Below are 25,768 nucleotides of genomic sequence, written 5' to 3'. Positions count from 1 at the left end.
GTATTTGGAAAAAAACTTTCCGAAACTGCCGAAGTGTATTTGGCACAGAAATACTCTGTAACACATCCAACTGCTTTTTTGACACTTTGCATTTGTTTAGCACAAGAAACCAACTCTTAAACTATGTTAAAAAGTCAGAATGCATGAAATACTGTTGAACCCCCCCTTTAAAATGGCCGACTAACTGGTTGGTGCTCTGACTACCGAACAAGGGAGCTGATTGAGAAGCAGCCTAAAACTTACTATCAGATCAAATTACTTTGCATACACCCAAACTATGTAAATATTTATGAATGTGACTCTATTTTGCTTGATACTAGAAAAGCACTAATTTGAAAAACATCTGAAATAATTTAACAGTACTACAGTATAAAAGCCTATTCAAGTTAGTAATTTTGTTACTTTCCGTTGTTTCCCAACACTGGTTGACGGTAAAAGACACAAATTTGACAAAAGCCAAAATCAGCAAGACAGCAAGCTGACTGAAGTTGAGGTTAGAATAAATAAAAACACCATAGGGACCAAAAGAAAAACTTTTACCTCTGGACCAAACAAACTTATAGTATTGCACAAGAACAGTGCAATTCTTTCTAGTTCATGGCCTTTTGGAAATTTCAAATACACAAAAGCAATCATCTCTGAGCAGTGAACTAATTTAAAAAAAAGGTTTAATGGTTTCACGCTCATCCAATCCAATTAAACCCACATTCAAGCCCCATTCAGCAAAGGTACTTTCGGCTACCCATCATTAATGATCTCAGACCAGCTCTTACCATCATAATTTATGACCAGGAACAATATCGGCCAGCAGCGTGCTATAAAACTCATGAACGGCAGATCACAAGAGAAAGTTACAAGGTTAGTGTTACATAAGAAAATTACAAGAATGTCAGATGCGTCCACAGCCTCAACAGACACCAAAAGCCATCTGGGTTTCTTCATCCTTTACCCCAGCGATATTTCCTGCCAGCTGCTCAGCTGTAGTTCTTTATAACTAGATTCCTGAGACCAAATCCTACCAATTAAAAACTCAATAGACATCACTATCAAAAGACAACTGAAACGTATATTAATCTTACACGCTGCCAAACAAATGCGTCCCTTTTCCAGCTAAAGACATTTAAAGACATTTGCAGTAAAGCACCCATATGGAATACATATAACGTTTTCCAGCTGTACGTTGTGGCTCTGGTCCAAATATACGAGTGGTGAGTGAATTGCGGTTTTACAGCTACCTGTCTTTTTCCATCTTTAATTCTTGAAGGACAGCAAGCACAATGTAATAATCGGCCTCCAATTTCTTTAACAGTGATACTTAAGTGCAGCAAAGACCTGAGATTGCACCCCACAGGGTTAATTCAACAAATATAATACCGTACCGTACCACAAATCCTGATTCATTATGATGTAAACATCCAAGCACATTTTTGTGATGCTTCATTAATATAATCTTCATCGTTGTTTCTTTCTAAATTAAGTGTGCAAGGACATTCAAACATCTCCAGGTCAAATAAATAATAATAAAAAAGCGTGCACATTCGTCACAATTAGTGAATCAATAAACAAATGAATAAAATGATGAGGCCAGACAGGAAAACTCTTCATTCCAAACAAGACTCTGCCTCCAAGCAGCTTACTAGGCAACAGATGTTACTGGAAACAGTTTCCATGGATACAGCCCGAACTGAGGCTTTAAAGGCAGAATGAGGATGGAGCGGCGTTGCGCCCAACCGCATGTCTGAGATGATGTGTGCTGGTACCCTGCTGAGAGCGGGCATCATGTGGAAACACATTCTCATTTCGGTGCCCGTCAGACTATAACAAATACACAGCAGTTGTGGTTATATTACTGTACCAGCTGTCACTGAAAAAAGCTTTATACCCATTGAAGCACTGACTAGCCTAATAGTATTGATTAATCTGACACAGGGAAAAAGTCATGCAAAGGAGAATGAGCCAAAGAGACGTAAGCAGGTAAAGACAAAGGGAGAGAGGGAGTTAAAAAGATAGATGGGAAGACAATTCTAGTTCATCTTTGGGATTTGTGGATGTATCTTACAGTAAGGATAAAAAAGACAAAAATATAAATAAATAATAAACAATTGATTAATAATAAGGAATCTATATAAAACAAGCTTTTAGTTATTTGTAAATTGAATAAACATTACTATAGCTTTTTCAAGTACTGTTGCTATTTAAAGGTGACATAGAATGATTGAACGGAGTATTTATCCTTGTTCTGTGATGTGACATGTAGACAAAGATTTTTTTGTTTGGGTTTGTAATGCCTTGGAAGCTTCCTAAAAACTTCTCTCAGATAGCTCTATTAGGGTGGGGGATTTTAAACAAGTGGTTTTGCACCTATTTGGCTCCCCCTACTGGCTTAACTTGGAATCTCATTACTGATTGGCTGACTTTGCTGCCACTCAAAAAATGTAGCCAATTATTTTAAAGTGGAGGGGCAGTGAGATGCCTGTGATGTCATAAGCATCAGTTTTTCAGATTGGGCCGTTTTCTGGCTGACATTTCTAAAAGAGGAATTTCTATGAGACTGAGATGTTTAGCATGTCAAGCACTTTTTGTATGTTCGTGAATGCGGGTAGACTACCATTATTCAAAAAAGACAAGGTAAAATGGTTTTTCATTCTCTGTCCCCTTTAAGTAAACATCAATATAAAAAAATAAAGAAATTATTAAAGAAAGCTTGTTTTTATTGCTTTTCTCAGTATTGTTATTTAGTGAAATAAAAAAATTTAGCATAATAGAAGTTTATTTAATTGTATTTACTTAAAAATAATAACTATGCTTACATAATTTACAGTTAATATGCAATTAGTCTCCCATAGCCAGACCTTCTATACTGAAGGTCAGGTGTTTTTCACTGACATGTCAAACAACCAAGCACAGTTTGTTTCTAGTGTCACGTTTCGGACTCCCCACAATAAAGAGCCGGTTGGCAACAAATCAGTCATTGAAATAACCAGTCAACCGAATAGCATCTAAATAAACAACATACTCACCATAAAACAACATTGTGCACTTCATTAACAGCCACACCAATGAGACACTCCCAGTAAACATCTGTTTGAAGCATCTCTCTCCACTTTGTAACACCTACAAGCAATCAGGGACGGACTGGGGCTAAAAAACAGCCCTGGACTTTTTCCCAAATAGGCCCATCATCCGGCCATTCGCCCCTAGCCGTGCGCAACAGACACAAGGATGTCCTGATACTATGCCACAATACTGTCAGACTATTAGACAAGGATATTTAATATTTTGTCCATGTCATATTAAACTTTGATGTATAATAAGGCTGTGAAATAATGAAAATAGCTAGGCCTATTAATTTTGTCTGTACAGCTTTCACAAACAACCACCAGGTCTTTGCCAATTCCACAATACTAAACACAAATATGAAAGACAAGGAAAAACTGCACTCTGATGGAAGACAGACAGAAAGTGCAAGCTAGGATTTTTTTGTTAAACTAATATTTGGTCAATTATTTAGCCCCCTTTCTTATTAGCACGTTTAGAGTGGTTGCAATGCATGCCTGATATTTACCCGTTTAATTCAATACCTTAGTCTTCATTGTAGCAGAAAATGTGAGCTCACTACAACCTCTCATATACAATAAAGTCAATGAAAGAAATGAAAACCAATGCAATACGATTAATGTCCACCCACAGACTGTTTTTAAACGGTGTTGGATAAATATTTTTTGCTTTGATGTGTGTGATTTTGGTTAGATGACAGTTGTAGGTTACAGTTTGACAAGAGTTTACAGTTTGACAAAAGCAAAATGTTTTGTTTTATTGCGACTGTATACAAATTTAAGCAAACACTTTGCCGTTTGAATTATGTCCCATATGAACAAAATGACAGAGTGTATATTGTTTTTATGTTTCCACTGTTCAATCGCGCCCGCGCCTCTCTCTCTCTCTCACATACACACGCGCGCGTGCGCACACACTCACATCACGTCTTTTTCTAACACTAGTTGCGCATTACGTTAATTTTCACGCGAGTTTTATTTATTTTTATATTGTGTATATATTATATTATAATGTCACGTGTCCTGCTACTACTGGCACTTAGCTCTTGCTGATGTGAAGTTAACTCGGTCTGTCCCTCATCATGACCAGGCTGTGGATGCTCAGGCTCGCAAACATAGACGCTCGCGAATTCCGGGAATCCGTGGACCAATCACGACTAGTAGGCCGACTCTTCTCCCTCGTTTTTTTACACGTAGCAGCATATAAGTGATCGTATTAGTGCCTCTGCTGTTGGCTGTTCATATTTATTAGACTTTTTTTGCCATCGGCCGGGCGACGGCCCTCCGTTGAACGGCCGTTCTGGACTTTTCCAGAACGCACAGATTGCCAATCCGTCCCTGCAAGCAATTAAAGAGAACCAAACTTTTGACCTCACTAACTGCCTCAAGCAAAAATCTTGGACGTCTTTTAGAGAGTCTATGCAGCGAACTTTGCATATTTTTGAGAATCCAATGTTTAGCTGATCATGATAACTGGTCATTATTATCCACGTGAACACGACTGATTCTCTTTCTCAATGGAACGGCAGAGCTTTGTTTTCCATGGACCGAAACTCCTGGAAATCCGGTTTATTTCAACAATCAAAAGACGACTTCGATATTCCATAGGGTTTCCAGGAAAGTGTACGAAAAACATCACACGTTTAGCCAACATTCTGTGGGCGTGACATCTGAGGCTGAGACTAACATGCAATCGTTTAAAGAGCACCTAATGTCCGATTCACGTTTTAACATTTGCTTTGGTGTGTAAGTGTGTATTAGTACCTGTTAAAGATGCAAAAGGTACATACCCCAAAGTAAACGATGTAAAAATTAAACGATGACGTGAGTTATTGTCTCCAACGTATCTCTTTTCCTGGACTACAACATACACATGGATTGTAGGCAACAGTTTACTTCCTGGGATTGGTGATGAAGACCGGCATTATTATAATTCATCCCGCTTAGACTCACAGCCTGTAAGTTAACTCCAGTCAGCAATGCATTGTGAGCGTATCTTTCAAACATGGTGAGGAGCGTCACATTTCCGGCTGACGTCAGAGGTATTCAGGCCAATCACAACGTACAGATACGCTGGCCAATCAGGGACACAGAGCTTTTCAAATCCGTGCGTTTCAGGAAGAGGGTATGTGGAAAATCATGTGTTTTTTAACCATAAACCACACAAACACATTGTATTATACCAAATACACAAAATAACATTGTTTTAAGCAATAAAATAGGTGCACTTTAAAGACAGCCGTATGTCATCCAGACAGCAGTCGGGTAGTTGGTACACATTTACATTTATCCATTTGGCAGACATGTTTATCCAGTGTGACTTACAGTGCATTCAATCTATTCTGTATTATCAGTATGTGTTCCCTGGGATCGAACCCATGACCTTTGCGCTGCTAACGCATTGCTCTACCAACACTATAGTAGACAATACGTACTACCAATGCTCTAGAAAAACGCTACTGTTCTGTATCAATTTTGTACCAATGTAAGGGTACTCAGACATCCCAAGCACTAAAAAACAGCACACTAGAAAATAGAGCGAACTCATAGATAGACACAGTGAAGAGGAGATTTAAACGGGGAGGTAGAGCAAACACGGAGCAGAGAGTAGATGTTGGATGTGGCCCAGCAGGTTGCAGCACAACCGGCAGCAGGAGATTAGAGGCCTGGCTGCTATAGAGGAAACAGAGGGAGGAAAAACACAGCCATATCCCTCTGGAGCTTCAGAGCTTAGCTCATACACAAGGCAGAACATCTCAAATTAAAAACTGGCCATGGGAGAAAATAGCAAGGAATTAAAGGAAAAAGGGAACAAAATATTTGCTATGTGGTGACATACCACACACCATTTCCGAGGCAGATATTTAAAAACTTTAGTAGCATCCCATCCCTATGCCTGAGTCCATCTGATACCACACATTATGAATTGTTGATGGACCGAACTGTATGATGTTAGATGATTTCTTCTAAGTGGCCTTGTATCAGCTTATTTTTTTAAAGAATGAAATAAACTAATACATGTTTCAGAACACTGCAAGTAACATCATGTTGTAGACAGTTGATAGACAGTAGACAATGACTGTGGCTTTATAACATTGCTTCAGATCACTTCAGTCAAGAAACATTAAACATCAGAATACTGGAGGATACAAAGGCCTGATTATTTGGTTTCATCTGTTGTAGAATCACTGGAAAGGTTTGGGTTTTATTTTTTGTTCATGGGGCAAATGTGGCCTAATGGTAAGAAATTTGGGCTTGTAACTCAAGTGGCCATCCCTTATTTATGCAGAACTTTAAGGCTTAATATCATTTATACAGATGAGTTACAAAAATAATCACCCCCTTATAGTTGTCATGAACGGTAAAATTATCTATATAGACCAAAAACACTTTCTGTAACAGACTGTAAACATATTTACACTTACCTAAAGATTATTAGGAACACCTGTTCAATTTCTCATTAATGATTCAAATAAACATTAATAATAAAAAAAAATCACATGGCAAATGCTTCAATGCATTTAGGGGTGTGGTCCTGGTCAAGACATTCCCCTGAACTCCGAAGTGAATGTCAGAATGGGAAAGAAAGGTGATTTCAGCAATTTTGAGTGTGGCATGGTTGTTGGTGCCAGACGGGCCGGTCTGAGTATCTCACAATCTGCTCAGTTACTGGGATTTTCACGCACAACCATTTCTAGAGTTTACAAAGAATGGTGTGAAAAGAGAAAAACATCCAGTATGCAGCAGTTCTGTGGTTGAAAATGCCTTGTTGATGCTAGAGTTCAGAGGAGAATGGGCCGACTGATTCAAGCTGATAGAAGAGCAACTTTGACTGAAATAACCACTTGTTACAACTGAGGTAAGCAGCAAAGCATTTGTGAAGCCACAACCTTGAGGCGGATGGGCTACAACAGCAGAAGACCCCACCGGGTACCATTTATCTCCACTACAAATAGGAAAAAGAGTTGCCTGGTCTGATGAGTCTCAATTTCTGTTGAGACATTCAGACGGTAGAGTCAGAATTTGGCGTATACAGAATGAGAACATGGATCCATCATGCCTTGTTACCACTGTGCAGGCTGGTGGTGGTGTAATGGTGTGGGGTATGATTTCTTGGCACACTTTAGGCCTACTAGTGCCAATTGGGCATGGTTTAAATGCCGCGGCCTACCTGAGCATTGTTTCTGACCATGTCCATCCCTTTATAACCACAATGTACCCATCCTCTGATGTCTACTTCCTGAAGGATAATACACCATGTCACAAAACTCGAATCATTTCAAATTGGTTTCTTGAACATGACAATGAATTCACTGTACTAAAATGGCCCCCACAGTCACCAGATCTCAACCCAATAGAGCATATTTGGGATGTGGTGGAACGGAAGCTTCGTGCACTGGATGCGCATCCCACAAATATCCATCAACTGCAAGATGATATCCTATCAATATGGGCCAACATTTCTAAAGAATGCTTTCAGCACCTTGTTGAATCAATGCCACGTAAAATTAAGACAGTTCAAAAGGTGAAAGAGGGTCAAACACAGTATAAGTATGGTGTTCCTAATAATCCTTTAGGTGAGTGTATTTCTGCTGTAAAGTAGGGCAATTTAACATGGGGGGAGGGGTCTATGGGATTGACTTCCTTTTGGAGCCAGCCTCTAGCGGCCAGTCAATGAATTGCAGTTGCAGATAGAGATCAGAAGGTTGCCTCTTGGTTGCAACTGAGGTGCCTTGAATAAGGCACGTTTCACCTTAATTGCTCCTTGGTTGTTGCAGTGGTACAGTAGCTCTTCACTGCTCTGTGTGTGTGTGTGTGTGTGTGTGTGTGTGTGTTCACTACTCACTGGGATGGGTTGTTAACTCTGTGGTGTTTTTGCAGAAACCTACCCATATTCAAAAGCTGATTACAAAAGAACCACTGAAGGTAGGATGAAACGTCTGTTTTGTTTGAAAGCAGAGGGTCTGTTCTTTCATTTGGTATATTGTATGTTTATATATTTAAAGAAAAACATTATCTGGAAGGCATTAAACTTTGGTGAAAATCATGAAAAACGCTGGCACTGGCTGGCAACTTTTTTTAAATACGCTGGCGGTGAAAGAGTTAAATGCAGAGGTCACATTTTGAGTATGGAAATACTTGACAATCGTGTCAATTTCACTTTCTATATGTCGAAATATTGCAGAACTTAGTCCAGGAATGAATAGAGGATGAGTCATCTGAGAGCTTTCCATGCAAACCATGAACGTTATGAAACTGACAAAGTTCAAATAATGGACCAACACCCTATTTATTATTGTATAGACAGGAAGAGTACAAACAAGTGCAGAATCAACATGGACTTCTCTCAGCAATTTTCTCTTGCCTTTTAGAGATGAGAGCGAACGAAGAAATGACTCTGGTTATTATGGCAGAATGCAGGGTAACCATGGCAATATAAAGCCCTTTAGTGACTGGATATCTTAATCAAAAGCTGAGCTACTAGTATGACCCCCAAAGGACAGGATCAGTTCCTACAAAGAAGCTTGTAACACAATAGCAAATATGCCTAAAAACACGACAGAACTATAGTTACGATGTAGAAATTTGTATATGCATGTTATATATTTTTCATAATTATTGACAGAAGACAAATAAGATCAATCTATACAGCATATTCCCACCTTATCTTGTACTATATTTATATAAAGGACATCATAGATATTTACATAGCAACAGGACAATTTGGACTGCTGGTTTCATAAATGATAATAGAGATATTTTTAAAGCTATTGCTATCGAATAGCCCTTTGTGCACAGGAGACATCTAGTTATTTCCCAAATGGCCGTATCCCAAAACACCAATGCAAAAAAAAAAAAATTACGACAGCAGCAGATTTGCTCATAACAAGAGAGTGAAATACAATTCCAATACATGCAAATGAATTCTTTCTTTTGTTCATCTGCAACCTTTTAGTAATCAAATTAGAACAGACTACATGGGCAAAAGCTTTTTGCTGTAACCAAATAAGACACTTAAGAGAGGGTTCAATGATATCGCTTTAGTCATTACCTAATAATATCACGGTGTAGGTAATCTTGCCCATAAAACTTTGTAAATGTGATGGCTGATTGTGTTTTGTTTGTGCGCTGTGTACTGTAGATAAAGAAAAGCAATAAAGCTATGCCAAAAAATACCATTCATTTAGCCAGGCAATAGGGTAACCGGCTTGTGTGACAAAATTTCCCATCATGCCCTGCAGTAGCATGGGAATAAAAGAATAGATGAATAATAAAGAACTGTCACACCCAATGCGTATCATTTTCTTTTCATATTGTTGCTACAGCAGCTAAAAAGCTCTCTGTGATTGTTTAAATATATAAAAGAGAGAAATAAACAAAAAATCTCCCTGGAAATCACTAAGTTAAAGTGAGAGTAATTAATCACAAGCATAAGTAAAATCCCAATACCTTAGACATCCCGATGTGTTCTTGAAGACCGTGGTCCACTCTGCGTCGCGTGGCTTCGAATCCTCATTGGGTTCATGTTCCCACCCCGAATGAGGGATGATGACCTCATTAGTCATCGTCTGAAGCCCGTGGTTAATTATCACCATCTTCAGCGGCTCATAGGAGGACAAGTTCCAAAGCGTTCCTATCCGGTGAAGTGAGAAAAGAATAGAGAATAAGTAGAAGGAAAAAGAAAAGAAAAAGTGGAAGTCATCCTTAAAATGACTCCAGCTATACAAACATCACGGTGAAAGTGGCACCACTTTTAGATCAGTTGTCGCACGCCCAGCATTACAAAAGCATCGATTCTGTGTGCTCTCACAGGAACCTCCATTACAGAACAAGACTTGCATGAATTGAAAAGAAGGAAAGCAAAGATAAAGTAAAGTTTGTGAAACATCGCTCGGAGCCAACAATACGTGTAAAGCCAGGCTGTTATTTTCAAGGCAATAAAAGAGGAAACCTTGTTCTATAAGCCAGCAGACATATATATATACGCCTACACGGTTAAGACTGGCCTTTGTTTTATTAACTTGGCAAGCCTTACGCAGCCACTGCAACCTTTGGAAATGCAGAGTGGATAAATAAACTGCCTTCTCTTGAGTTTGTGAAAGCAAAGTCCCAGGACCGCAGGGCATTATTGCTAAAAACAGAAATGCTAAGTGTGTTTACATTGTTCGACTACAAACTGGAACAAATGTTCATATATAGATACAGCTCTAAATCTGTCTGTTTTCTCAGCTCTTCATACATTTTCAGATGTATTTCTACTGAGAGAAACGGTTTAAAAGCACATCACAGTCCTCTCTTGTGGTTCTGGGTTCAATAAGCCCCCCAAAATAAATCTATTTGGCCCTCTGATAATAACCCATCTGTATTTCCGTCTGCGAGCAGGTTACATCAACATCATCTCTTAGGCTCTGAAAGGCAATTACACCCCGTTTAAAGCCTGGATAACAGGTGAGGTACACATGGCTCTTTCCAAACATGGGTACATCTATTTGGTAAAGTAGACCACGGTTTACTAGCGGCCAGCTCATGTGCTCAAACGTGCTTTATTGTGTTATAGAAGTAGAGGTCTATACACATGATGCTTAACTTTTTTTTGTAAAAAGTGGCATCAGTTTTATAAAAAAAGAAAATGCTGGTAAATTTGTATGGATTGGTTTGATGTGAATCGTATAAAAGTGATTATCCGAAAAAGCATGAATGAAACTCCATCCCTAACCCAGGGGCGTAGCAACTGGGGGGACGGGGGGGTCACACCCCCTGCCCTCTTTACTGTGCATTCAGACCGCCACCGAGTGTCAAAGTGGCCAGAAGTAATTAATTTTTAATAAGAAGCCGGCGGCGAGCTCAGGCTAGGCGGTGTGTCATGTACAGTGTTCTCTGATTTGTTACTTAGATTTGAGTAAACTAACATTCAGCCAATTACGTAACGAATCATCTCATGAGCTTCAAATCTCTTGTTGCACTTGTAAATTTTCATTTGTTCATTCACTTTTGCTATTACGCTGTCTGGGATAAAATGCACTCCAGAAAAAGCACAAATCCATTACATAATTTTTTCAAAAACACACTATGTTAGATAATGTTACATTATGTCACGATGACACGAATCACGCAATAAAGTTTTTATGTTATGATTTAACCTACTGTAACGTCAAAAGAAAACAGAACCGGTATGGAGCTCCTCACGTCACGCAGGATTCACCGGGATGCAACGATAAGAAGAGGTTAGCGCTAAAATATGGTTTGTTGATCTCAGTTTAATTTTAATTCAAGTTGTATTGCACCACTTAAATTTAAACACAGATTAACAAATCTTAGACTAAAACTTTAACCTGTATTAAACCCATCATCTGCGCCATGATGAATTTGCCGGTGTAATTAAACAGCAATAATGTTGATGTTGTCATTCAAAAAGAAAATAAACAGTTTATGCAGGCAATTTTTTATATAAAGCAATATCAGGCAATATCTTTATTTCATAAAATTAAAGTTGGTCTCACATTGGTCTCAAAGTCCTGCAGTATTTTTAAATTGTGAGATAGAATACCAATTGGTATTCTATTTAGAATTTATTATTATGAATATCAGCTCTGGGTCACATGACCATACACCTGTCCCCCTACTTTTAAAATGGCTGCTACGCCCCTAACTAACCATAACATCACGAGGGTGCTTGTATTAAATGTTGGTGTAAGTAAAATTGAGATTGTATGAATTTGTAGTATGTAGCAACCTTGTAAAATAGTTACACTTTGCCACGAGAATGTGTTGGATTTTTATATGTATACATACACAATAAGGTACAAATATCTAAGGGCTGGGACACACCGTTGACATTTAAACCCTCAGAACACACACATTGGATGATTTGAACAGACCGCAAGACCACACACGTGATGACTGTAGTAAAGCTTTCAAACTGACCCGAGATCTCGCAGAAACGCAAGATCAAATGTGACTTCAGAAAAACAAATGTTGTACAAGTCAATATTCTTTCTCAGTAATGTGTCTCGTTTCAGCTATAAAAGCACAGAACATCCTGATCAAGAGTCGTAAATATAAAACTTGTTTGATATCTAGGATTTGGGATCGGGGAGGGTCCAACGCAATCGGGGACATGCAAAATAATCGCAATGACGATTTATCACACACCGGAGGTTTTTTGGACAAAAAATTGACTGCGATAAAACCAAGGGGCAAACTTTTGATCTCTCTGATGAAGCCAATATGAAAATGACTTAAACTACAATTCATCGACTGGCTGCTATAGGCTTTCTCCAAAAGGGAGTCAATTCCCATAGACGTTAAAATACCCAAATTTAATTAAAGCAACACCAAAGAGTTTTTTTTACCTTAAAATAACGTTTCCAAAAAAGTTTCAGTGGTTCATCCACTCAAAACAGGGTGAATGGCACTTTCACATTCGCTTTGCAGCCCTCTATCGGCCAAAACCGCACTAAAGAAGTTTCCAAACGTCGGGTAGTGGTCCTGTAGTTCGAGTGAAAACTACAAAAACTTGCTTTACGGCAGACCTACAATCCAATCAGAGCCAGCTATGCTGCAGTATTTACGACAGTCCTAATGAACAATTACGCGTCTAACCTGTAGGGGGAGCAAAGAGCAATAACTCTTTAGTGTTGCTTTAAAGTAATTAATTACTTTAATTGCCCTAATATAAACATAGATTTATTCAAACATACAATACAAATCATAATAAATAATAAAAAAAAATCAATTATAAAATGATAACAATTTATACAGATATGTGTTTCTCGTAGACGAGGATGCACATTTAAAAAAGCGTGTCTAAAAATCCTTAAAATCTGTTCGGTTCCCCTTTGTCTTTCACAGGTTCCAGGATACCACCAAATTTGATACAAAAGCAGCCAATGAGATCACCATGAGGAAGGCAGAACCTTGTCAGAGGTGCAGTCTGATTGAGTTTACTCCTTCTTGCTTGTCATTGGAGCCTCCCAGCTAATTTAATTTCCTGGGAGCAGCAGACATGCTGGTCTAACAGGACATTCACTTAGGCCTGCTATTACAGTCCTGCCCTGCCCCCTGCCATTCATCATACATTGATTGGACAGGAAAAACAGTGGGGGAAGAACGGGAAGGAAGGGTAGATGAGATAATCAGCTGAGAAATGCCACCATACTCTCGGACTTCTGGATTGAAGGTCATGTGCAAAATAAGTTAAGTGTCCCATATTCCTTTGTAAAATTCTTAAAATATTTTCAGGTGAAGCAATATACTCTCTGCGTAAGTACATATGTACTAAACTATTAAAAAAAAACATTTAAATTATTTATTAATGATTTAGCCAATAATTTACTGCTCAAAGCACACAAGCAATATCACTGCTACTAACATATGGAAAACTATATATAATATTTTTTGAGTCCTACTTTACTAAAATTTGGTCATTTTGTTCATTGATTTCATGCTGGCATCTGCCGTTTACTCAAAAATACCTTGTTGCTGCTCAACAACAAACAATGCTTTATTCTTTTATTTTAAAAGCTAATATGCTCATTTATTTTGCTGTGCTAACAATTATATGGTTAGATGGATTTAATTATCTGCATTACTTTTGTTTCTCCTCTTGTTTATGACCCTGTTAGAACAAACCCAGTTTTTGCCCAAGGTGGCATTCTTATAAATGGCAAAAACACTACAACAATGCTGTAGTATACAGCAGTACATTATATAGTGCGAGAGGTGCAGAGTGTTTTACATGACTCAATTTGTTCGCAGCAGCCATGCTGTTGTTTTAGTTACAAGAGAGAGAGAAAGAGAATAAGACAAAGACAGACACAGAGGTACAATGGAGAGTGCAGAACAGAAAGCAAAAAGAAAAGCAATTTCTAATAGGATGGAATGGGGGTGCGGCAGCCCTTTCAAGGGCGCAAACCATAAAGTGAGATCTATTTTAAAAATCCCGTAATTATTTTGAATTGTAGAAAAAACATTCTCTTTCCATGCCGCTGAAAGTCGAGAGACCACTGTGAGGGCCATGTTTTCATAGGGGCCTTTCAAATGAAGCATATGGCCATTCCAAGACTTGGTTTGGAACTGACAGACCATATTCCCTTCTTGTTGCAGAAGAAAAGCTATTTTTAGTGACTGAAAGCAACATTGTCCTGCAGTGAAGTTATTCATCACTTAGCTGTCTCGCACTCCAGATTTACTTAGGTATTTTACACACACCAGAAACTTTTTTCTGTGGTCTGTGAAAAATCTGTAGAACCATCAATCAATGTCATAACCAGAAAGGCTTTCTCATTCAGTTCATTAATTCATCAATCCTATTAAAAGAATGTTCAGAGTTAAAAAAATGGCTGAGCTTTATCGACAAAACCTGTGGGATATGTTACTCATTACAGTCAGACAAAATTCTGTGGACCTTCCTGAGTAGTGATGTGCGGGTCGGGGTTTTTCCCCAACCCACAGGTCCTGCTTTTATGAAATTATTTGGCCCGTACCACTATACTGTATGTATTTTCACGACCCGCCCCGCACCCGCGACCTTTAAATAGACATACTAGGCAAGCATTGTATTGTAAATTTGCAAGCCTAAAAGTGCTTTGAAACAGCCATTAGATTACATCAGCCTGTAAACTGGCAACAACATACGCTTATGAACCATAGAAACCAGCATGGTCATATTAACAACAAGATAGGATAATGATAAACATTTTCAACATTTACAAAGCAGCGCTTGTATTATCTATTCACAAATTCCCAGCCTTCCCGCACCCCATCTTTTATCTTTACTTTAACTTTTCAGTTTGTTTTGTTGTTGTGGCTGGCAGTCGAGCTGCTTGGCGCTTTCGTGATGTGAGGGCAAAGGTTTGGGGACATCACGCAAGTTACGTTGCTACGTAGCCCTTTATATTTTTAAAATATGAAAATATATATTTCCTAACATTTTTGTTTTGTTTTTAATGACCCGCCCCAACTAGAAATGTAATGCTTGTATTTTAGTTTAAGTGCTTAAAGGAAAACACCACCATTTTTTTATATTTTACTATGTTCTTACCTCAACTTAGACTAATTAATACACACCCATCTTTTTTTAATGCGTGCACCTCATCTTTGTACAGCGCGCTGTGAATGTGTTAGCATTTAGCATAGCCCCATTCATTCCTTAGGATCCAAACAGGGATAAATTTAAGAGCACTTAGTTTGCAGCACTTCGATCCTCAGTGCGCATTTACATCATCACTCCTGACTACTCTTGCTCAAACTTCCGTCAACATTACTTCGCCCGAGGTCGAAGTTCTGCACACCAAGTCTTCCTTCGCCATGCAATATAGTTCTCATTTTTATCCGCTTTAAAAATCGCCACATTTTATTTTGTGCCACCATATAGGGAAAACATAGGAGCGGTTTGATGGTTTCTAAATTCATCCCTTTTAAGATCCTAAGGAATGAATGGGGCTAGGTTAAACGCTAACACATACACGACGTGCTGTACAAAGATGAATGCACGCATTGAAAAAAGATAGGTATGTATTAATTCGTCTAAGTTGAGGTAAGAACATACAAAAATATTGAAAAATGGTGGTGTTTTCCTTTAATTGTGCCAATTTTAGCCACACTGTCAAAAAAAGGTACAAATCTGTACCCTCATAAGTATACAATACATTGAAATGTTGTACCTATTGTGTACCTTAAAGGGATAGTTCGGTCAAAAATGATATTAAACCCATGATTTACTCACCCCCAAGCTGTCCGAGTTGCATATGTCCATCGTTTTTCAGACAAACACATTTTCGGATATTTTAGAAAATGTTTTAGATCTTTCAGTTGATTAAATGTAATGTTACGTGGTCCACCCATAGTCCACGACCTTCAAGTCCAAAAAAAGTGCGTCCATCCTTCACAAAATAAATCCAAACGGCTCCAGGATGATAAACAAAGGTCTTCTGAGGGTAATCCATGCAGTGTTGTTTTAGAAATATCCATATTTAAAACTTTATTAACGAAAATAAATACCTTCCGGTAGCGCCGCCATCTAAGACTCCTCTGTATTCAGGAGAGAGTATTCGCGTAGTGTCCGCACTTTTCCTAGTGACGTATGACAAATTCGGAGGGCGGGGGCACAGAGCAGCAGCAGAGTAGCCTCCGTAGGCTGCGTAAGCTCTCATCCTGAATGAGGACGCGACTAAGATGGTGGCGCTACCGGAAGGTAGTTATTTACGTTAATAAAGTTTTAAATATGGATATTTCTACAACAACACCGCGCGGATTACCCTCAGAAGACCTTTGTTTATCATCCTGGAGCCGTTTGGATTTATTTTGTGAAGGATGGATGCACTTTTTTGGACTTGAAGGTCGTGGACCCTGAAACATTACATTTAATCAACTGAAAGATCTAAAACATTTTCTAAAATATCAGAAAATGTGTTTGTCTGAAAAACGATGGACAAATGCAACTCGGACAGCTTGGGGGTGAGTAAATCATGGGTTTAATATCATTTTTGGCCGAACTATCCCTTTAAGGATACATTTTGTACCAGTTAAATTTTAGGGTACCATTTAAGTTACTTGTACCCAAAAAGGCAAAACATTGTATTGTTTTGTATATATGTAACGATCCAAACGGTACCACCCCAGCAACAGAAAAGGTAAAGTTTTGTACCTTTTTTCTGACAGTGCATGAGACTGTTCTGGGCGAATAAACTTTTGTTTAGGTGGTACAAATGGTATCCCTGTGGGTGACGTTTACTCCATGTAAACAGAAATTTGCTGATAGTTACTCTACATCCCTTCCTTGCACTTTTATGCGAAAAGGGTTTACTGTCTTAACACAATCTTCACAAGTGTACATAACTCTAGTCCCTTGTTAACAATAACACTTGATGATCATTTTAAAATAGGTGCATTTTAAAGTAATGCTCTGCCATGAGCAATACACTTTCATTATAAGGGCATTCCAATATAAACGGTCATTACTTATTTTTATAAAGCGTAATTATTTTCCGTTATAAATTAAATGCTGTCAATTGGGCAGAAACTTGTATCGAACCTTAAACATTTAATTAACTGCAATGGCTTGTGTTACACACCGACTGCCAATGTACTGTATATGGAATAAGAATTAACTTTCAGCTGCATGTCTATCAAGATTTTTTGTTAATACTAAATACAGATTCCTGTAAATCCCTGAATCTGATTACTATGAAATCACTACTCTGGGGATACAACAAGAGCTTTCAATATCTTTGGCGCCTGTATTTTCGATTGTCCAGTCTGAAACCTCTTTTGTGTTTGTCACATCCCAACAGACGTGTGTGAGGTCATGGAGATCATGTTGAGGAATTAGGGTGCCAGACGAGGACACAAACCCGGTTCTTACAGTGACATTAAGCAGGTCAAGATCAAGCTGATGAAACACTGACCTGGAATCAGTGGGCCTGTACTCATCTGGCATTCAAACTTGGCAAAGGGCCTACAGCGTGGCTAGCAGAATGACTGCCAAGCATGACAAGATGAAACAAGAATACTACAAACGAATGAATCATACAAGATTTAGGATGAACAATACAGAAGGTCCACAGGGACTCTTTTTTTTTCCTGTTAAAGCTGTGCTCCATCTGTTATTAAATTGAATATTATTATTATTGGTCAGGCTGTCACACAGGGGACAGCCTAATGAAATTGTAATTGAATTTCGACCAGTTTCTCTTTCTATCTGTCTCTACCTTACATGGACCATCATTTATGGGGAAGATTGATTGATAGACAAACTGTCAGATATTGAAGATAGATAGATAGAGAGATTGACAAATATCCACAAATATCTGTAAATTCCAGTATGAGTTAAACCGATGAAGATAACCAGTGATTACCTGTGATGAGCTCACGAACTTCCATGTCATTGGTTTTCCTCAGCAGGCGAACGAGAGCGGGAATCCCATCGCAGTTCTTGATGGCCACCTTGTTATCGTGGTCTTTGCCGTAGGAGATGTTTCTCAGAGCTCCACAGGCCTTGCGGTGGACTTCGGATTTAGGATGATCCAACAAGCCCACCAGCACGGGGATCCCTTTCAGCTGCCTGACGTCCTTCTTTATCTTGTCATTCTCGTAGCAGAGGTGCTGCAGGTAAGCGGCTGCATTGGACTTGACCGGATCGATGGGGTGGCCCAGCATGGCGATGACCTCGGGGAGGTCGGGGTCCCTCCAGCGCGGGTCTTTACGGATGCTGTCGATGGAGGGGGAGCGACGGCCGCCCATGCGGTCAAGACTGGCCAGACTGCCTCTTTCAGGCTGGGCGAGAGGAGCAGGGTACATGCCGTGGATGTAGGGGTGCCTTTCTTCGATTAATTCTGCCTCTATGGGGTCGTCGTAACCTCTGTAACAAATGTGGAATAGAAGGGGTTTTAGCCAGACACTTAATCAGTCACATGCAGGGATTAAAATCAGGCAGGGTGTGGGAGAGTGAGAAAGTTAAAGGTTAAGTGCCTGTGCTTCAGGGTTCAATGAAGTACCGAAGACCTGCAGTTATGAACTGAAGTTGGAAGAAAAGGAGACAAAAATCAGAAAACATTTTAGAGTCTTTACTCAGAAATTAAAGTGTCGACTTCAAGATCTTCAGTGACCTAAATGTCTGCCTGTTCCTCACACAAAGCTATCACACGACTACACTGACCTATTATGATACTTTAATGGTGCTTTTGAAGGCTTTTCAAAGCTTGAAAGCTTCAGTTTCATTATAACTGTATGGAACAAAGCAACCACAGACAAAAAGTCAAAAATGTTTGAAAAAACCTGAAAAGGGAGTAAATGAGGATTACATTTCTTTTTTTGGATTAACCACAGTGTCAAAGAATCTATGGAAAAACATCTGTCAATGAGATTAAGTGCTTTCTTATTTTTATTAACTGTAACCGCAATGATGTTCCCTGTCTCTTTTTTTATTAACGATGGAGGAAGATACAACATGGTGGGAAAACAGAGAGCCTGCAGGGCCCAGAACAAATATAGAAGAGACTGCATACAGAGAGAGATGGAGAGAAAGCGAGAGAGACAGAAACAGATGGATATAGAGAGAGAGAGAGAGACAGTTTCCTTCACTGCTAAAAACAGGACATCATAAAATACTAGGAGAAACACTCACAAGTCATATGCAGGGTTCAATAACAAAAGTTTCCTTCTATGTCCAGCATTTCCGGTGAGCTATCTGATACAAATTCGTGACCACCAACTCGTATATGTGGTACACTAAAATATTGGGTTATTTTCAACACGACATTGGATCAAAAAGGGAAGAGCCCAGCAGCTCGGTTACAGTTAACTCCCCAAAAATATATATTTGACCAAACGATGGGTTAAAATAACCCAGCATTTTTAAGAGTGTATTGCTTTCAGTGCACGTTTTATTTTCTGTCAGGCCTCGGCCAAACCTATATTTGCAATGTTAGGGAAAGTTATTTTTAAAAGTAATGCATTACAATTAGGGATGCACCGATAGGATTTTTTGGGCCGATACCGATTTAAACAGACAACTGGCCGATACCGATACCGATATTAAACACTTGTATACAATACTATACAGTTGGTCTATTAGCTAGTTTATTTCTGCATCAAATAATTTTTACTGAACATGGATTTGATCTAATTAACATTCAACTGACCAACATAATAAGAGAGGCACAAATTAAGCTAAAACAAATATAATAAGACAGCATGACAACCTTCAAAGGTGGTTTTTGCTATTCAGCATTTATTTTATTAACAACATTAACTCATTTTTTACATATAATGGATTTCTTTATGCAGTTAATTAATAAACAATCGGTATCAGCCTTTCTCATGCTATTGCCGATATGCCGATGGTTTCAAATTCATCAAAAATCGGCTGATAAATATCGGCAGCCGATACATCGGTGCATCACTAATTACAATATTAAGTTACTCCCCAAAAAAGTAACTAATTGCGTTACTTAGTTACTTTTCATGAAAAGTAATGCTTACGTTACTTTTAAGTTACTATTTATTATTTGGCTGAGGCTTGATCTCTTTCAGGCCTAGCAGGTGTTTTTATGATCGCAAATTATGATCCAATCTCTGTTTATTACTCAAACTGTTCCCGCTCAGGCGCACAGATGCGTTATTATACGTTAATATGTTCAGTTTAATTCAGTACATTATTTTATTTTTAAATTGAATTCATTAAACTGAAAAGTAACTTGCATTACTTTTTAAAAAAAGTAACTCAAATATTAATGTGTACATTTATAAAGTAATGCGTTACTTTACTCGTTACTTCAGAAAAGTAATATTATTACGTAACGCGCGTTACTTGTACTGCGTTTCCCCCAACACTGTACATTTGTTCTGCTGAACACAAAGGAAGGTATTCGGAGCAATGTTTTTAGCCAGACCCTTTTTAAGCACCACTAACTTCAATAGTAAAAAAGAAAATTAGGAAGTCTATCGTTCTTCTGTGTCCTGCCTGATTACAAATGGCTCCCTTTGTCTTTGTCAAACAACAAAAATTACACAGGCACAACTTGAAGGTGAGTAAATAAGGACAACATTTTCATTTTGGGGTGAACTATCCCATTAAGGTTTTTTTTTGCAATAAATGTAAAATCGCAATCAATACCAAAAAACCCAAAACTAATGATAGATAGATAGATAGATAGATAGATAGATAGATAGATAGATAGAGAGAGAGAGAGAGAGAGAGAGAGAGAGAGAGAGAGAGAGAGAGAGAGAGAGAGAGAGAGAGAGAGAGAGAGAGAGAGAGAGAGAGATTAGATTATAGATAATCAAGTATTACAAGTAAAAGTCACTTTACTGTGGTAAAAGATTTTTTTTAGTCATTATACATGTGTCACTTTGATCCCAAAGAACACACAACACTTATCATGTATATTATTTAAACCACTTATTGTATTTTACTGTTACTTTTAGTGAAGTTTTATGTTGTTTATCATTGGCATAGTCTCTGAACTTTTCATCACCTCTTGCATGTTTAGATGACACGACTATCTATTTTACTCCGTAGTTTTCATTTAGAATAGCAAGCGCAGCGCAGGTTGCACCAGTATCAGCATGACTTCGGTTCATTCATCGGGACTCATTTTCAGTAACGTCTCTATCGTCTGATCCTTCATCTCTGGATGTGAAATAGTCCATTATAACATAGTTTATGCCACTGACATCACCAGGATTGATCAGATTGACGCCGTCATGTTTATCATTAAAGTGAGCAGCTACTCATTTAGACTCGTTGTTCACATGTGCTACGCAATCTTATGATAACTGATTCTACAAAAAAATTGCATGCACACCATCAATCTACAAGTTATATGGTCTATTTTGATAAATAAACTGGTAAGAATGGAAAAACAATGGGTGACTGTGTTGCACCTCTGCCGGTCAGGCAGATACTATTGCATTAAAGATGCAGTCTTTTAAGCTTGTCATTATGAATCGCTTATTTTCTGTACTAAACAAGTGAAAATTGCCTAAAAATGTTCAGAGATGATAGACAAGATGTTATAGAACTATAATTTAATGAAAAACCAATTTGGACATTCAATTGACATTTTTCTGGAAATGTTCCAGGACGACATCTGATTGGTTTTCCCAGAACGCATCACACATAACCAGGAATGGAGAGTTAATACTTTGAAAAAAGTGAATTATTACACTGAAAAAAATTGCCACAAAGTGAAAAGAATGAATCTGAGGACAAAAAGCTCAGGAGGAACAGACTGTGCGGTACAGTACAGTATGTGCAGAAGTCATATAAGTCACATACATAGTGATTGTAACCTACCAATGGCAGGCCAATTTAAAAGAAAAGTCAATACGGGAAAAGTGTGACATATCAGATGGTATTACCATGGTATTTTTAATTTGATATATATACTATGGTACTGAGTTGTCGTGAATGGTACTGAATAGTCATGTATCACTGTATTTACATGGTACATATACTATACTATACATATACTGCATATTACCATGGTACCACTTTTTGTTAGTTCAGCTCTTCCATCTAACAATGTTATTACTTTTTCCAAGTGTTTGGTGACCACACAATCTTGAATTTATCAGATCGCCAGGAGAGAGCCGAGCCAGTGACACATATTTTGATTTGCGGTTTGACAAAATGGGCCACAGCTGAGAATGCTGGCAGCACGAGGGACGCACTTTTAATGAGAGTTTTATGTAAATTACACGCTGCAACTTTGGAGGTGATTTGGAAGCACATTACAGAGTGAGGACATCGTACCAAGCTGTTACTTGGCAGCCCGGGCATGGTTTCAACACTCGGCAATGTGACGGTGCATACATCCGACATCGCAAAAACACAGGTTCGATGATACGGCTGTGAAACGAGACGTTATCTGCGTGATGGTACAAGAGGAACACATCATCTGAATGATCTCAGAGGACACAGAGAGTTAGATGCACTAAATAATATAAAAATTTGACTTTATTTAATCCGTGGTATTTTTGCACTAGAATGGATACTGTATGTGCATTATCTGGACATGCCTGTAAAATAGTTCAGCATAACCTAAACAAACCACTGTTAAGATTTTATTGGCGAGCTGAAATTATTGAATCAAAAGCTTAGCCAAAAGAGATTTCATTCTTTCTCCATTCAAGCACATTAGATAAAATCAGTACTTGAATGACTGAGAATTAGTAAGCCATGGGTATTTCTGAGCGAACTGACAGGCCTTTAAAGCATTTAGATGCAAGACAGACATACCTGCGCTACACTTAAATAACACAATATAATAAAATGCAATAAAAACCTATTACTCTGCTCAAGCAGATAGATATCTTAAACGTCCAAGCCCCAGTCACCACTGATAACCATCAGCATTTGTTTTATTATTGTAACATACACACAGATTTCATGCAAATTAAGTGAGTGGTTTCTGACCGCATGGTAAATCTGGAAATTATTTATTGCTCTAAAAAGGCCATCCAGTGAGCAGCCATCCAAGTACCATTCAGTGTCAGAATAACGAAATAACCATTATGTGACGAAATGTCTGAATGGTGACCACAGCCAGACCTGTTGGCAAGGTTCAACCTGTGATGCAAACCTGCATGGATATTGCTTTACAAATTCATCCCTCCACATCTCATCTCATTAACCAGAACAACTAATATGTAAAGGGATATATAAAGGTCATACAGATGTTTGTTGTTAGTATGACCGTGTGTTGAAAGACTTGGCTCTGTTCTGGAGTTAATGGGAACTTTTTCAGCTTTTCAGCTTTTTGTTATGTTTAATAGGGCAGGGGTCATCTCATTATCTCATCACACTCATGAAACACCTTTCTAAATACTTGAAAAGCTCCAAATAATTCAAGATTCAAGAAACAGTCAATTCAATTTCAATTTAACTGGAACCATAAGTCAAGCCAAGCTCTTTGAAGTTTAAAGGCTCAGTTTAAATTGTCTAAGATCTAAAAGATTGGCATACCCTTAATGTCGGTCCTCACATCCCAATTTAAACACCAGCAAATAGAGGGCAACTTTAATGGTGTCACAAAACCAGACCGATCTGGTTTTTGCTGATTAAGAGCAGTAATTAAGATCCTGCCTGCCAGTTTTCTGCGGCCGGCTTATACTTTAACTGCCAAACAAGGTGTATTGGAAATATATAGCGGCCCGAGAGCCAAAGAGTTTCTGGCAGAACTCATCAAAGAGATGTCGCAATGGTGTCAGGTGCTGATTGAAAATGGATATGACCAGGAGAAAGGTTCATTGTGAGAGACGAGAGGTCCTAACAAATGATTCATCATTAGCATAATCATTCAGGCTTCATCTCTTCCCTTTAGTCTCTCTCGCTCTCTCTCTCTTGCAATAAGGGCTTTGCAGATTGAAACTATTTAGACAGTTCGGATGCATGCAAAACACTGCGGTCTGTCAACAGGAATGTCAAGATTTGCATTTAAATTGGCGTCATTTTGCGCACACAGGAATTCGGGAGCACGTGAAGAGCACTTCGACTAGACATGATGCTCTGAAGATATTTACAACAGCATCTATGTGTCTATAATGGTTAAACCTCTTCATTTTCAAATAATGTGTGTGTGTTTGTTGCAAACAAAAACCACATGGTTATACGCTCATTACTGCCTCCTATCATTTTCCTTCTTTGAATTATTTGTTTGTTTATTTTTGGGAACATAACTGTGCCTCAGAATCGATCCATAAATGGAAAATGAGAGGAAAATATTAGCGCATTCGGTTACCATCATTCAAAGAAGCTAACAGTACTGAAACAGCGTCAATTACTTTTGAATTTAAAAAATACTTTGCTGCCTTAAAATTTTTGGTTAAATCAACTCAGATTTACAAGTCATGTCAACAGAGATGAGTTGTCACAACTTATAAAATATAGTTGTGAAAAGTCAACTTAATTTTATAAGTTATAACAACTCACCTGTAGTTATAATAACTCATCTCTAGTCAATATAAATAATAGTAAGTTGAAATGACTTGTAAATCTGAGTTGATTCAACAAAAAAATTAAGGCAGCAAAGTATTTTTTACAGTGCAGACTAAAAACAAGGCACAAATTTTTAACTTTAAGATAAATCTCACAAAGGTTCAAGGTATAACATAACTACAGTACTGTGCGAGTCTTAGGCCACCACCACCAGCTTTGTTGTTTTAGCTAAGTTTTAATGTCCATCCATATTTTTTTTTCACTCTTTTTATTAAGATACAAACAGAAAATACAGAAAATATGACCACAAAATTAAAAACAAAACAATTTTCAGAACTAAATGTCTTCTTCAGGCATCAGTCAGTATTTACTGTGACTTCTCTTGGCACAAAACACATCTTGTGCTTTTTTGAGGAGACTGAAGTCCTGAAGTCATTCGATTAGAATTAGAAATTAGGATTTAATTTCATTTGGGTTTAAGAGATCCTGCAGCTGCCTGCTATTGCTCAAGAGGATGGGGAGTTTACCGTAAATACTTGACACTTTAGCTTATACTTTTATACTGTTTTTAATACTACATACACATTCCTGTATTTTCTGGTTGTATTCTATTAAAGAGACTGAGAAATAATCATATATGATCACTATACCAATGCAAAAACAACATATCTAATGATACCAAAAGAGTTTTGCGCAGAACTATTCCTAAGTGACACACTGATATCAGTCAGGGCAACATTGACTATGTTTACATGCACCCTCATAATGTGATTATAATGCAATTTTGAAATATTGCGATTACACATCATCTTATTTAAACACAATACTTCAAACTAAATAATGTGATTAAGCAAGTATAATCGTATTAAAACGTGGCGTGTGCCAATGTAAACACTTTAATCACATCTATACTGCACAAACTGAAGTGTGCATGTGTTTTTGAAGAATGAACATGTTGTAATTTAAATGTGAGTGCATGTGCATTGGGCAATGTGAATAATAACCACAATTATTAGCAAATAACCGGAAAAATAAAAAATGCATGTAAATAGGAGTGAAGAGGTTTGCTGGAGTCACGTAAACTTTGTGCTGCGACTAGAAATAATCACTTTATTGATGTACATGTTAACGTAGTCATCGTCAGACATTGCAATGTAATTGCACTCTGCAAATAATAATAAAGTATTCATGTGTTGTGTAAGATAACTTTAGGTTTATTATCAAGCCCTACATTATCACCCCTTAGTACAGTTTTATTAAAGATAATGCA

The 25,768-nt window shown here is 38.0% G+C and overlaps 1 protein-coding gene across 12 annotated transcripts in view; it reads right to left on the bottom strand.

Moving 5' to 3' along the window:
* The window catches only part of arvcfb (ARVCF delta catenin family member b), a 282,072-nt gene that overhangs the window by 46,495 nt on the left and 209,809 nt on the right, over nucleotides 1-25,768 (bottom strand). For all 12 annotated transcript variants that reach the window (XM_065250329.2, XM_065250334.2, XM_065250330.2 and 9 more), the window contains 2 exons: nucleotides 17,915-18,417; nucleotides 9,507-9,690 (listed from right to left, as the gene is read on the bottom strand). In XM_065250329.2, coding sequence (XP_065106401.1) covers nucleotides 9,507-9,690; nucleotides 17,915-18,417 — 687 coding nt within the window. The remainder of the gene's footprint in view (nucleotides 1-9,506; nucleotides 9,691-17,914; nucleotides 18,418-25,768) is intronic.

The sequence above is a fragment of the Paramisgurnus dabryanus genome, chromosome 5 (assembly GCF_030506205.2).
Source record: "Paramisgurnus dabryanus chromosome 5, PD_genome_1.1, whole genome shotgun sequence".
Classification (NCBI taxonomy): domain Eukaryota; kingdom Metazoa; phylum Chordata; class Actinopteri; order Cypriniformes; family Cobitidae; genus Paramisgurnus; species Paramisgurnus dabryanus.
The sequence above is the reverse complement of the archived record's forward strand: the minus strand, read 5'-3'. Positions and strand labels throughout refer to the sequence as shown.